We start from the raw sequence: 13,122 nt of genomic DNA on the forward strand, positions 1-13,122 counted from the left end.
CAGTAGACTTTCACCTACTATAATTTTTATTCTCAAATTAGTCACATGGTTTAGTTTCTTGTGCATATGAATACATGTTCTTATTTAATAGCCAAACAAATGCTGACTTTCAATTCCTGTTTGGCTATTCTGCATTCTTTTTAAAGGATAACTTTTTGAGAATATTTTAAAAGCAGGTTAGGCCATCAGCTGTTATTAACACCTGAGTTTTGCTTAAACTCTTGAAAAATCTTTAAAAATTTTTAATTCCTTATGTGGACATTTTGGTGGACAGAAAGAGGTTAGTCAGCAGCACTCCAAACCTCTCTCCAGGCTCCTCTGCTCTTCATATGCACATACTCCTTAATCTGTCACTGTTGTGTGAGGAGAGGAGGAGAAGCCAGGGCTCTTTTTCTGCTCTATTGTTTTATTCAGAAGTTGTGGGGAGAAGATTCTTAATTTTAAATCTATTCTTATGATAAACACATCCTCCAGTCTGAAAGCTTGCTTCACATTGACAGGTCAAGTTGGGAAACGGATGACTCAAATAACTAGCAGGAAGAGGCTGGTTATTATGAAGAAACACTAACAGTCTCACACTTAATCAGCCATTTTAAAGGGAAAACCGACACACATACTGAAAGCTGATTGGAAATGTTAAATGATCCTGAATATACTTAGTTTGTTTTGTTGCTGAGAGGCCTACAATATTGGCAAAGGCTGAAATCACATATGGGAGGTTGATAACAATCTTTTAATTTACTTTGGATACCTGCTTTACTAGAGGTGCACACAGGTGTTAAATTACGGGTTTTAAGAATTTTGTTTTATCTCAGGGGAAGACAGGTAAGATTTTTTTTAAATCTTTGATTCTTTCTCTGATAGGGTTACTTTTCTAACATGTGCAACCCTTGCAGTGTTCAGAACTCCCATATCATCAGATATCCACTCCTTCCTGCTACAAAGGCAAACACAGGCTGTCCTTTCTCTAAGCATCTGGTGGGGAAAATAACTAATAGTGTTTTCAGTGTGGCATGACTTTTCAAATGATATACACTCTTTTTTCTCCTTCAGGGAACCCAAGAACAACTGGTGACTGTAATGGAGGGACGAATGATTGAAGTTGAACAGAAATTGAAGCTGGTGAAAAGGCTTCTTCAGGAGAAAGTGAATCAGCTCAAAGAACAAGTGAGCCTCCCAGGTCATCTCTGCCCACCCACCTCACATTCTGCTTTTAACACCAGTTTTACATTCCTTTATTGCCATTAACTTGTTTAACTTTTGTTGTCTAATAAAGGCAAATTCTACTATAAATGCAAAGAAGAATTTAGGCTTCACTATCTCCCATATCACTCCAAAAATATAAATTCTGTATAGCACATATTTGTCCACAATTTTAAAAATGTGTATTTGTTAACAGTGGACCTAAAAGCATGTCTAATGAGGTTCAACAGCTCAAATTAAATTTTTATAGGTTTTTTTTTTGCCTAAGACAGGAAATCTTCCTCTTTTAATTAATTATTCCTAATTAATTGGTTATTCCTAATACCTATGTGCACTTTTTCAAGTAAAACCAGTAAAACAGAAAATTTATATTGGTAAAATATTAGGGAATAATAAATGGAACTTTAGCTTTCCTGTTTGCAACAGCTATGACAGCCTCAAAATGTACCTTAGGACTATAGCCAGACCCCAAAAGGCTATGCTGTGATATAGAATCAGGACCCTGAATTCCAGTACCACTAAGCAGCCTGATCCTTTCAACTGCTGGTGGCAGGTACGGTCTCAGTGTTTAGAAACTGTATTTCTGTATCTACTGAAGAGACATGCAAAAAGAAATATTTTATGGGAAAGTTTTATAGCTTCTTTGGAAACAGAAATTGAGATGAACTGGGGGTTGTGGGTGGGGGAGCTGCCCAACCTGGTTTTCTAGATACACGAAACCTAAGAAGAATAATCCCAAGAGAAAGTCTTAATGCAGAGCTGGACAGGAACTTTCCTTCGCCCTACATCATAACACACAAAATGGAAAGAAAAGAAGATCCTGCAATAGCATTTACTGACTCCTTTAATCATTTATTCAAAACACGGTATGTGCCAGGTCCTATTCTAAGCACTAGAGATATAGCAGTGAAAACAAAACCCCTGAGCATATGTAGTGCAGTTCAGTTACAAGGTCCTGAGCATTTGGCCAGGTGATAGTTTCAAAAATAAAGAAAATGGGGTCTATTCTATTTCAATAGAGGGAAATACTTGATCCTGAAAACCTGGGCTTTAAAGTTTCCGGAAAGCCTCTTAACCCAGATATTGAGGGCTGAGTAATATTTGAATAGGTAAAGAAATGTGGGAAGAGCATTATAGGCTATGGGAACAAAACAGAGTTACGACAACATTTGGGGTATAGACATCTATATACACTTCAGCATTAATAATTCATACTGTCCTAGGAGAAGCAAGAGAAAAAAACCATAGAGTTCCTAGGGAGGAGTGGGTAGTAGAGGGCCTTTTATTCTGACCCATGGAATTTGAATTTCATTCTGTAGGTGATAAAGAGCCATCAAAGTGTTTTTAAATGGAAGGAAGGAAGGGGTGAGAAGTGGTATCAGAACAGCTCAAGACAGAGTCAGTGTGTTGCACTTGCCAGACATCTAGGTCCTGGCCTTCAGCATTACAGTCTTATCACTGCCTTTAAAAGGCTAATAAATGAGCTAGTCTTTAGCTCTTTATTCCCTTAAGCCTTTTTAGATACCCTGCCTGAAAATGAATATAAAATGGGGAGTTAACAGAATAATAAGTAAAGGGGGTTGGAAGATATTAATAGGAGCAATAATAAAATTATTCCAAGGCTGCTGACAAGTCTTCCCACCCAACCTATATATTCTGTCCATAAATATTAGAGTGTATTTTCTAGACAAGGTTCTATACAAGAGGAAGAGCTCAGGAAAAGTAATTGCCCAAATCTTATCTCTTTGTTAAAATACATGATCCAAATTTTAAAATAATCAGTAGATTGTAGTTATGAATGGGAAACTCAAGCATCTGTTAAAAATAGTTAAATTTCTGAGGCATAGGATGTGAACTATGTTTAAGTTATAAAAGTACTTTGACATTTTTAGAGAATGAATAAAGGAATAATACCTATCTTACTTAAGTGTAAAAAAAATCATTTGGAGTACTCAAAAAAATCTGTTGTTTTTACACTAATAAAAAGATTATGCAGTCATAATGCAAAGAAACAGCTTAGAAGAAGTGATTTTGCTCTATGTGTATCCTTAATGACAGGTCTGATTGATGTTACAGCTATATTGTAAAATAAAACAATATAATTGATAGAAGGTATTTGCCTTTATAAACAACTACACTTACGTTATATCCTAAAAGAATTACAGAAATGGAGTGAAGATGTTTCTGGTTCTGTTTCTAGCTCTGCAAGAATACTAAAGCAGATGCAATGGTGAAGGATCTGTATGTTGAAAATGCCCAATTATTGAAAGCTCTGGAAGTGACTGAACAGCGACAAAAAACAGCAGAGAAGAAAAATTACCTCCTAGAAGAGAAGATTGCCAGCCTCAGTAATATAGTCAGGAATCTGGCACCAGCACCACTGACTTTTACACTTCCCTTGAGGTCATAGTCAAGCCAAAGGACATACTCCTATTTGTGCATTTTACTGAAATAAGATATTTCAGTAGATTCTCTCAACTTTTTTTTTAAACCTTTAGTGGCTTAAAGTTAAGCCTAACCTAAAACTGCCAGCAACGGAATTGGAGTCTACATTCATTGTAATTAGTTTTTCTGAATAGTCTCTAATGAAAGTTAAAAAAAAAAAAAATTACGTATTTCACTGTTTGAATTATTCCCATTTTGAATTTTAAAAAAAAGGTCTAATAGCCACCAAGATACAAAGCAGTTCAAGAACCTTAAAATCCCAGTTTTGAATAAATTTTTTTAAATCACTGTTTTGTAAAAATTATGTAAATTTCAGATATTTTGAGATCTGATTAGTTGGTTATTTTGATCTTTAAAGCCAAATTTATGTCTTCTTACACATTTAAGTATGGAAAAGTCAATCTGTTTCTAATTGTTTTGATTCTTTCAATTAATTGGTAGACTTTTTGTTTAGTAACAGAAGCTGAGCTCAATAACCACTAAGGTCAGAAAAGGTGGAGTTCATAGAACTCTACCTTCTAACACCTATGATAGTATTACCACTTGATATAGAGATAAAATGGATTTACTCAACTGCACTGTTAACTAATGTTAAAATTTTGCTTTCTTTAAACAGTCTTCTTTTTTCCCCCAAAAGTTCCGTTTGGGGAGTTTTCTTCTAAGAAACGGATAAAGCCACTTTCTTCAAGCATTTGAACTGTAGGGAAAGCACTGAACAAACCACTTTGGAGCTAATCTTAGAAGCGAGATAAGAAAGTCTCTCTCTAAAGTCTTGGAATTTATGAACTTACATTTGGGGTTGCCTCAAGAACTCAGGGAATAAAACTTTAAACTGTCTTCCTGAAATACTGTAGGGCCTCTTCAAGAATTTGAAATGTATAAACCTTGTGACCTTATTTATTTATCTTATATTTAGAGCCATAGTGGGATTTTTATTCTACATTTTTAGTTAATTTTATCTTCTGAAAAGATATCTTGATTTTAGAGTTAAAAACCTTTCTAACTTATGAAAGAGTTATTTGTTTAATATAGGTCAAAATTTCCACGCTTACTGTTCATCTACAGCTGAAATCTGATCATAAGAATTTCTTACTGTGATAAGCTATGGCATGCCATCTGAAGTAAAGGAGTGCCAAATAGGGTTTTTCATTCAGTCTCAAAACCAGAACTAGATAGAACAGTAAACATTTTAGACCGGATAACTTTACACACACACACACACCTGCCCAAGTAAAATCTCTGCCTTCTTCAGCCAGCAGTTGGTGGAGGACTTACTAGATATAGGATACTAACAAAGCTCATCCCAGTCTCCTGTTTTTATGGGACAGCAGTTAGGTAAGAAATACTCACTTTGCTGTACTCCAGAAGGCCAATCCTGTTGATTTACAAGAGGTGGAACAGTAAAATCAAAATAACACATTATGCACAAGAACAAAAGATGGAGCAAACTGCCTATAAAGTCATAATGAGAGAAACTCAATCACGACACGGTAATTTGCATCAAGGAAATTTAGAGTTCCTTGGGGCTGAACTATCTATTAGTCCTACCGGCCAATATAGGAGTACTTGCTACAAAAGCCCTGACAGGGAATGGCCATTTGTGGGACTGGAAATGGACACTTATGAAACAGACCTTTTCAGTTTTGGACAGCTCTCATTATCAGAAAGTCCCAATTTCCCCACGGAAAAAGAATTTTAATCCTTCTCTATTATTGCTCTTCAAAACATTTGGTGTCTGGTATGCTTATCTTGCCTTCCCAGTGCAAACGTCTTTCTTTTGCAGTACAGACGTTACTAGTAAACTACATGCATGGCTTTAGCTTTAACAGAGTAACTTTGCACTGTGGATGGGTCTAGGCTACTAAAAGTCATAAGCTAAGCATCTGTGGTATAACTTACGTGATACGCCTCATGTTACTCAAGTTTATTGCTATCAGAACTGAACACCAAATATATTTCTTAAATATAGCTGGCCCAGCACATGTTATTATTTTTATTTTATTTCTTACATTATAAAAAGTGTGGCTTAAGTTCTTATAAATCTGTATGTGTATATAAAATGCTGTAATTGTACTTGTAATTATGAGTTTCTGGAAAGTTTTAGACCACATTTAGAATCCCTTTATCCAAACTCAAAATTATGCTTAAATGAAAGTTAATTTAACTAATATCTAGGTGCTTAATTTCTTGCTTAACTGCATTTATATGACTGGAAAAGAAACCAACAGGAGAAATATATAGTTATCTTAAATTTATGCATTTGTGCAGTTTATTTTTGTGGACTAGTTTAGAGTGGGGATTTAACTGGCAATTTATAGTATAGCTTACAGCTTTTTTAAAGGCCTTTTAAAGAGATTATATTTAAACTTAAATGTTTAGATTTTGCTTTCAGACTTTAAAATAGCTCTCTTTAAAATCAAGTTATGTATTACTTATAGGCATTTAGCTGCTTGCTTATTAAGAGCACTGGTTATGAAATTTTGTTTTGATTTCTTAAGAACAGTCTTAGAAGATGGGATCTTCATTTCAAGGGAAGAGAATCAAGTTTGTCTTTGTTATAATGTATTACAGTAAGAAAAGGAAAATGTGGATAGTAAAAACTACATTGTTCTGTTTTGCTTTCTTCTGATTTGTAGAACTTTGAAGTCTTAAGCTCAAATTTGTGAGGGGAAACCACAGTATTTTATTTATTTTTCTAAACCTCTCACTAAACCCAGATTTTAAAAACTTAAATATGAATCTTTCCAGAAGCTTCAAATACATTGCTTATATATTTCACCTTAAGCATATTTTACATAAATATATCACAGAATCATCGACTTTCAAGGCATAGGAGGAGCTCTTATAGGTCTAGTATTTCAATAATCTACAAATATCCAAGGAGGGTATTATTATGAGGAAGTTTTTTTGAAGAATGAATAAGGCTTAGGCTGCCTTTAAAATGTGGGGATGAATTTCTTGTTGTGATTTCTTTTTTTCTGAGTGAAGGAAAAGAGAAATGTGTTGCTATTATTAGCATCTCAAAGGTATTCTCAATCAAGGCAGGTAAGGGTTTTGTAATAGTATTAAGTGTCTTTTTGAATGGATTACCTGTTAACTCATTAGAATGATATAATTATACAAGTTATGCCAAAAACCAAGTCAAAGCCTAATAACCAAAGCATTCCAAAAATTATATTGTTTGGGGGTTTATTTGAACATCTCAGCACTGTAAAATAGGTTTGGTCTTAATGGCATATGGGTAACTTTAATAATAAGTCAAAGTTAGCATTTTGTTTTTCAGCTTTTTTGAATGATTAAAGCTAAATTTATCCTTACGGAGAGACATCACAGCATGATTTAAGGGAACATTGGTTTTGTAAAGTAAAAGCCAAATACATGTAAAGCCATCTCTAGGATTCTTTTCAGATAAAGTTAATGTGTATGGGTTTATATCAATTTTGTACATTTCATCTTAGACATTCTGTCCTAGATTTTACTGTAAGCTCAAAATGTAAATAAATAATTTTGCAAATATGGCTCTTGTTTTCTATACACCCTGAACTTTTGTAAACAATTTCAGTGCATTTATCATTGGTTTTTAGAGTGAAAGCATCAAAATAATGCTGTCAACACTTTCTATACCTACAGAATCTCAGCCCCCACTTAAGACCTAAAGAATCAGATTCTGCATTTTAAGAAGATCCCCAAATGATTTGCACATGATTTAGAGTACTGGGTCTCCATTTCTGTCATTAAATTGATGACTTTCATGACAGCCAATGTAGGGTCCCTATACCCTGTAAGAATCCTGACTTAACCTCAGGCAAGATCCTGCTTGGGATTTCAGGTGCTTTGAGGTGGCTTTAACTTGCTACCTTTATGAGTGACTCAGACTTTGTAGTTGAGCTGCTTGTGAATGATGAGATACATGCAATTATAGACACAAAAAGTTAACCTGGAAGAACATTAAGTTAATATGTTGAATAATGAAATGTAGAATGGAAATGTTGGGCAAACTAGACCCATTTTAGGAGGCTTATTTATTTTCAAAGCTTTTATACCAACCTCACACTGCCATTATGAGACAGGAACTATTATTATCCCCATTTTACAAGATAAGAAAAACAAAACTTACCAAAGTTATGACTTATTCAAGGCCACCCAGCAAGCCAAGTAGAGCACTCAGGACTTTAAGGCCCAGATTTGTCCATATTAATATGTTGCAACACTTGTATCAATTTCTACTTCTGTCAAACATTTAATCCATGTTGACTGAATATGTACCATGTGTACTGTACTCTAAATATAAAACATTCCTAGTTTACAATCTGGGGTAGAATATTTATGATTTATGCACAAAAAATTAGAAAAAATATATAGAAGACAAGTTTTGTTAATGGACATAGTCCATGGGCACTAAGATAAGGAGATTAGTGTCCTCGGGTATTTTAATGCAGAAAATGGGAAAGGTCTTCACCTAGCATTAAATGGAATTTTGCACTTCACTGAGATTAGTGTAGCCTGTTTGTTTTGTTTGTCTCTAATTCATCCTTCATTGAATAGTCATATTTTCTGATATATATACCTGCTATCCATTTTCCTCTAATGGCTAAATTTTGTCCAGAAGACCAGAATTTTGGCCTACATTGTGTAAGAATGTCTGTAATCTGTTGATGGAAAAGTTACATTTAATCTAGATAAAATGTATCTGAAGTCACAGACTTTTTTGTTTTCCTTACTTGGTTTTGCCTCATTTGCAAATTAGGAAAAATAAGCAATTTTGACAAGGGGACATCTTTTTGAAACAAAACATTAAAATTCCACAAAGGGGAACTATAAAACTGAATCACTGAAATGTAATTAAAGAATAGGCAACCACATAAAACAGACCCAAATGCCCTATGAGATATGATTTACTAGTTAAGGCAAAGTTAACAACTCTGAACAGTGCTCACAACCCAGATGAGCATTTACGAATTACTTTTCTTTCCTATTTGGAGATTTATCTGTATTCAAAATCTCAAGCAAATAAGCCCCAACCCCCTGCCGGCCACTAAGGTGTTATCCAATATTAAGATGCAATGGATGGTCAGGGGAAGGAGAGGGACAGGAAAACTAGGTGAAGGGGATTAAAAGGTGCAAACTTCCAGTTATAAGTTTGTCACAGGGATGTTAAAGTACAGCATAGGGAATAAAGCCAATAATAACTATAAGGACAGATGGTAATTATATTTATCATGGTGAACATTTTGTAATGTATATAAAAGTTGAATCACTATGTTGTTTACCTGAAACCAATGTAACACTGTTGTGTCAACTCTTCTTCAATTAAAGAAAAACTATGGACAATATAAAGGGACTATTCACCAGAAGTGTCAATGTTATATAAAGATTTTTAAAAAGCCCATGGAAATGTTCTAAATTAAAGGAGATTAAATAAACATGACAACTAAATGCAATACCTAATCCTAGACTGTATTCTACATTGGAGAAGAAAATATGCTATAAAGGACATTATTTTAGGTCAATTGGAAAAAATGAAATATGGGTGGTAGACTTGAGAACAGTATTGAATCAGTGTTAAATTTTCTGAAGTTAATTACAACTGTGTATAAAAGAGTATATTCTAAGGAAATACACACTGAAGTATTGAGGAATAAAGAGCCATAATATATTCAACTTATTCTCAAATGATTCTAAACCACAAGATTACATACATACACACACGCACACAACAAAGCACTAAAGCAAAATGTTTTTAAAAAAGGTAAAAGGTATGCCAGTATTATTATTATTGCAAGCTTTAAGTTTGAAATCATTTGTTTCTGAGTGAAATGTATAAAATGTTATAGATTGAAACTTACCAAATGTGATACTACATACTTAACTTTTTGTTTTAATCAAAGTATCATTGGTATACAATCTTATGAAGGTTTCACGTGAGCAACATTGTGGTTTGAACATTCACCCATATCATCAAGTCCCCCCACTGCAGTCACTGTCCATCAGCTTAGTAAGATGCTAAAGAGTCATTACTTGTCTTTTCCATGCTATACTGCTTTCCCCATTACCTACCTATATTGTGAGTGCTAATTATAATGCCCCCTTAATCCCCTTCTCTCTCCCTCCCAACCCACCCTCCCCAACTGCTTCCCTTTGGTAACCACTAGTCCCTTCTGAGAGTATGAGTCTGCTGCTGTTTTGTTCCTTCAGTTTTGCTGTTGTTATACTATACACATGAGTGAAATCATTTGTACTTGTCTTTCTCTGCCTGGTTTATTTCATGGAGCATAATACCCTCTAGCTCCATGTTGTTGCAAATGGTAGGATTTATTTTCTTCTTATGGCTGAATAATATTCCATTGTGTATATGTACAACCTCTTCTTTATCCATTCATCTACTGATGGACTCTTAGGTTGCTTCCATATCTTGGCTATTGTAAATAGTATGCACTTAACTTTTAACCTCCCTTACTCTCACATGAGAAGTAGATGATATTCCAATGGTAGGAAAGAAGAAACTGACTAGAAACCATTTATAACAGACAATCCACATGGCTATGGTCTATATAAAATGTTCAGCAGAATCAGACATTTTTCCTGTTTCCCTGGGAATACAAAAAATGAGAAACCATGGGGGGACTGAGGCAGCTAGCCAAAGGAATCATCAAGGGGGTCTACAAAGTACAGAAGGGGCTGATGTTCAGGAAATGAATCCCACAAATGCAAAAATGACAGTCATGAAGGAGGGTCAAGTGAGGGCTCTGGATATTTCTAATAAACAGTGCACCCTCCTCTTCCACTTGATAGCACACCTCTCTTGAGGTAAAAGACATTTTATCTGTGTCTACAAAGGCTTTTACTCCCCTGTTACCTTAAGAAGATGACTCAAACAGAAACCTGCTCTAGCTAGCTGAAGTAAAAGGGGATTTGCTATAAGGAATCATATTTGCTTTGTGGAACAAAAGGGCAGGAGACAGAGTTCATGAGGTACAACAACAAGGAACCTGAGTGCTCTCCCCTGCCCACCCCATATCTTTCATCACATGGTCTCGTGTTTTGGCGTCTTTCTCTGCACCTGTTTATTGTTTGGGGCATTGTGGGGAGGGAGGTTGTTTTTCCTACTTTATATCACTTTCCTGTTCAAGTGCTTAGTAGAATCCAATATTTACTTCCAAGTCACAATTCCAAATCCTTAAAGCATCTGATTTATTATGAAAAGACCTGCCTGGCCAATTAACTGTGGCTAGCAAGTGTCAGGAGCTTGGGGTATAAGCTACAGAAGCCACCACATGAGAGAGAATACTATCTTAGATAAGGGGTTAGTTAGTGAGGAAGATTTGAGCTAAAGATGTGTAGGCAGAGGATAAAAATGCCTTTAAAAATCAGAATTTCAAAGTTTTTCCTGTTTATTCATATTTTTATGCATACACCTGGCAGCATAGAAAGATCCTGAACCCACCTCCTTCCACGTATACACCAAATCTACATGTACACACAGAGCAATTCATCCCAAGGAAGAACTGAGGCCTGAATGAATACCTTCTGTACAATAAGGGATTTAAAAAAAAACAAAAACATAAAAAAACAGCAGGAGAGACAGACATGTTAGTGGAGGGAGCACCCCCACCCCAATACAGACCTACAGTAGGGAGATTTCACTGGCAGAGTGGAACACAGATTTGCCTGCCCCAGAGCAGAAAGAGCAACCACATTTCCAGTGAAGGAAACCAATTTTTAGAATTAAAGCATCCATCAAACGGCAGGGAAACTGCTAGAATTCTCTGTAGGATTGGAGGTGCTGGTGAGCACCATTGTTTACATCCTCCCCACATACTGATAGAGCAGAAGGGAGCAGGGTGAGCGCCATTGTTTACATTCCCCCTGTATATAGGTGGAAAGAAGGGAGCAGGGTGAGTGCCATTGTTTCTGATCCCCCGAATATTGATAGGATGGAGGGAAGCAGGGTGACCACCATTGTTTACATTCCCCCTGCACATTGCTAGTGCAGACAGAAGCAGTGTCAGGGCACACAAAACAGCTCTAGACTTAACCAAGGTGGTCTCCCACACCAAACAACAAGATCTAGTAGTCCCACCAAGATAGCAGTAGCATACCACCCACACAGATTCACCATGTCTGCACCCTACCATCCCCAGGCCTCCTTATAGATGGCCCCAACCAGTGCAGCCTTGGACACCTCTAGACCATGCCCTTCCACATGCACTCAGTTTCTCCATAAGAGAAGCCCCAAACTGGCACCCACGTGGGAGCCTGCTGAACATGCCATTCCACTCCCAGAAACTCCATTACTGTAGCCATAGCTGGTGCCCACCTGAGAGACCCCCCTCCCCAGATCCTGCACCTCCATCCCCAGCTGCCCAACCAGTGAGGCCCACTGCCCACACAGACCCTTGGAATGATCCCCTGTGACACTGAACACCATGCTAGTGCAGCCCCACCAGGAACCCACCCAAGAGATCCCTAACCCACACTCTGGGAGCCCAGCAACAGGACACCTCAGCCCATGGACATCTGGCCTCCAGTTAGCCAAACAAAACTAAGAGACACACATAGTTTACCCAGGGGACATTCCTAGATGAGGCCACACCTGCAGGACTGGGAGAGTTAGCCCTTTCACCTAACCTACAGAAACACAGAAAGTCAAACACAATGAGGAGACACAAGAATATGCTTGAAACAACAAAAAATAATAAATCTTCAGAAAAAAACTAAATAAAACAAAGTTAAGCAATCTATCAGATAATGTAAAGTAATGGTTATAAAGATGCTCACCCAACTTGAGAGAAGAGTGGATTAAGTCAATGAAAAATGTGACAGAGATAGACAAAACAAGAAGGAATCAAGGAGAAATGAAGAATACAATAAATGAAATAAAAAATATACTAGAGGGAAACAACAGATTATGGGATGCAGAAGAATGGATAAGCAATCTGGAAGACAAAAATGGAAGGTACTCAAGCTGAAGAATGGAAGGAAGAATAAAAATAAAAGAGTATAGAAGGAAAGGATTAAACATGGCGGTGTGAGAGGTGGGACAGAGGCCTCCTCCCAAAACCACATAAAATATGAAAATAAAATTAATAGAACTAATCCTGAAAAAGGCTGCACCAGACTGCATGCACCTGGAGAAAAGAACAGACCTCATGGAACAGGGTAACGTACCAAAGATATGATCCAGGGGGAGCCAAGCCCTTCCCCCACCCCAAATAACAGGTGGAAGGAAGAGAAACGCAGCAGGGAGAGAGTGGAGGCCAAGGACTGCTGACACGCAGCCCTGAAGATCTGCTCTGGCAGCACAAACTTACATTGCATGGTGCTCTGGTTATTAGTGGGCTTGGAAAGCTCAGACAGGTGGAATACCTGGAGAGACTGAGATTCCAGCTGCTTGTGGAAAACAGGGATCCATATCTGGCTGCTCTGGGATAAAAGAAAGATGAGCAGTCTGAAAGACTTCCTAACAGCAAGCAG

At 36.7% G+C, this 13,122-nt stretch overlaps 1 protein-coding gene across 12 annotated transcripts in view; it reads left to right on the forward strand.

The window, feature by feature from the left end:
• NIN (ninein) overlaps positions 1 to 7,164 on the forward strand; it is a 96,101-nt gene extending 88,937 nt beyond the window's left edge. For 11 of the 12 annotated variants that reach the window (XM_073211252.1, XM_073211267.1, XM_073211253.1 and 8 more), the window contains 2 exons: positions 1,054 to 1,167; positions 3,404 to 7,164. In XM_073211252.1, the coding sequence (XP_073067353.1) occupies positions 1,054 to 1,167; positions 3,404 to 3,613 (324 nt within the window). In that variant the 3' untranslated portion in view covers positions 3,614 to 7,164. Of the gene's footprint in view, positions 1 to 1,053; positions 3,362 to 3,403 lie in introns of those variants that run through there. The other variant, XM_073211270.1, reaches the window with a different exon arrangement.
• The last annotated feature ends 5,958 nt before the right edge of the window (positions 7,165 to 13,122 follow it).

Source organism: Manis javanica, chromosome 8 (genome assembly GCF_040802235.1).
Source record: "Manis javanica isolate MJ-LG chromosome 8, MJ_LKY, whole genome shotgun sequence".
Taxonomy (NCBI): Eukaryota; Metazoa; Chordata; class Mammalia; order Pholidota; family Manidae; genus Manis; species Manis javanica.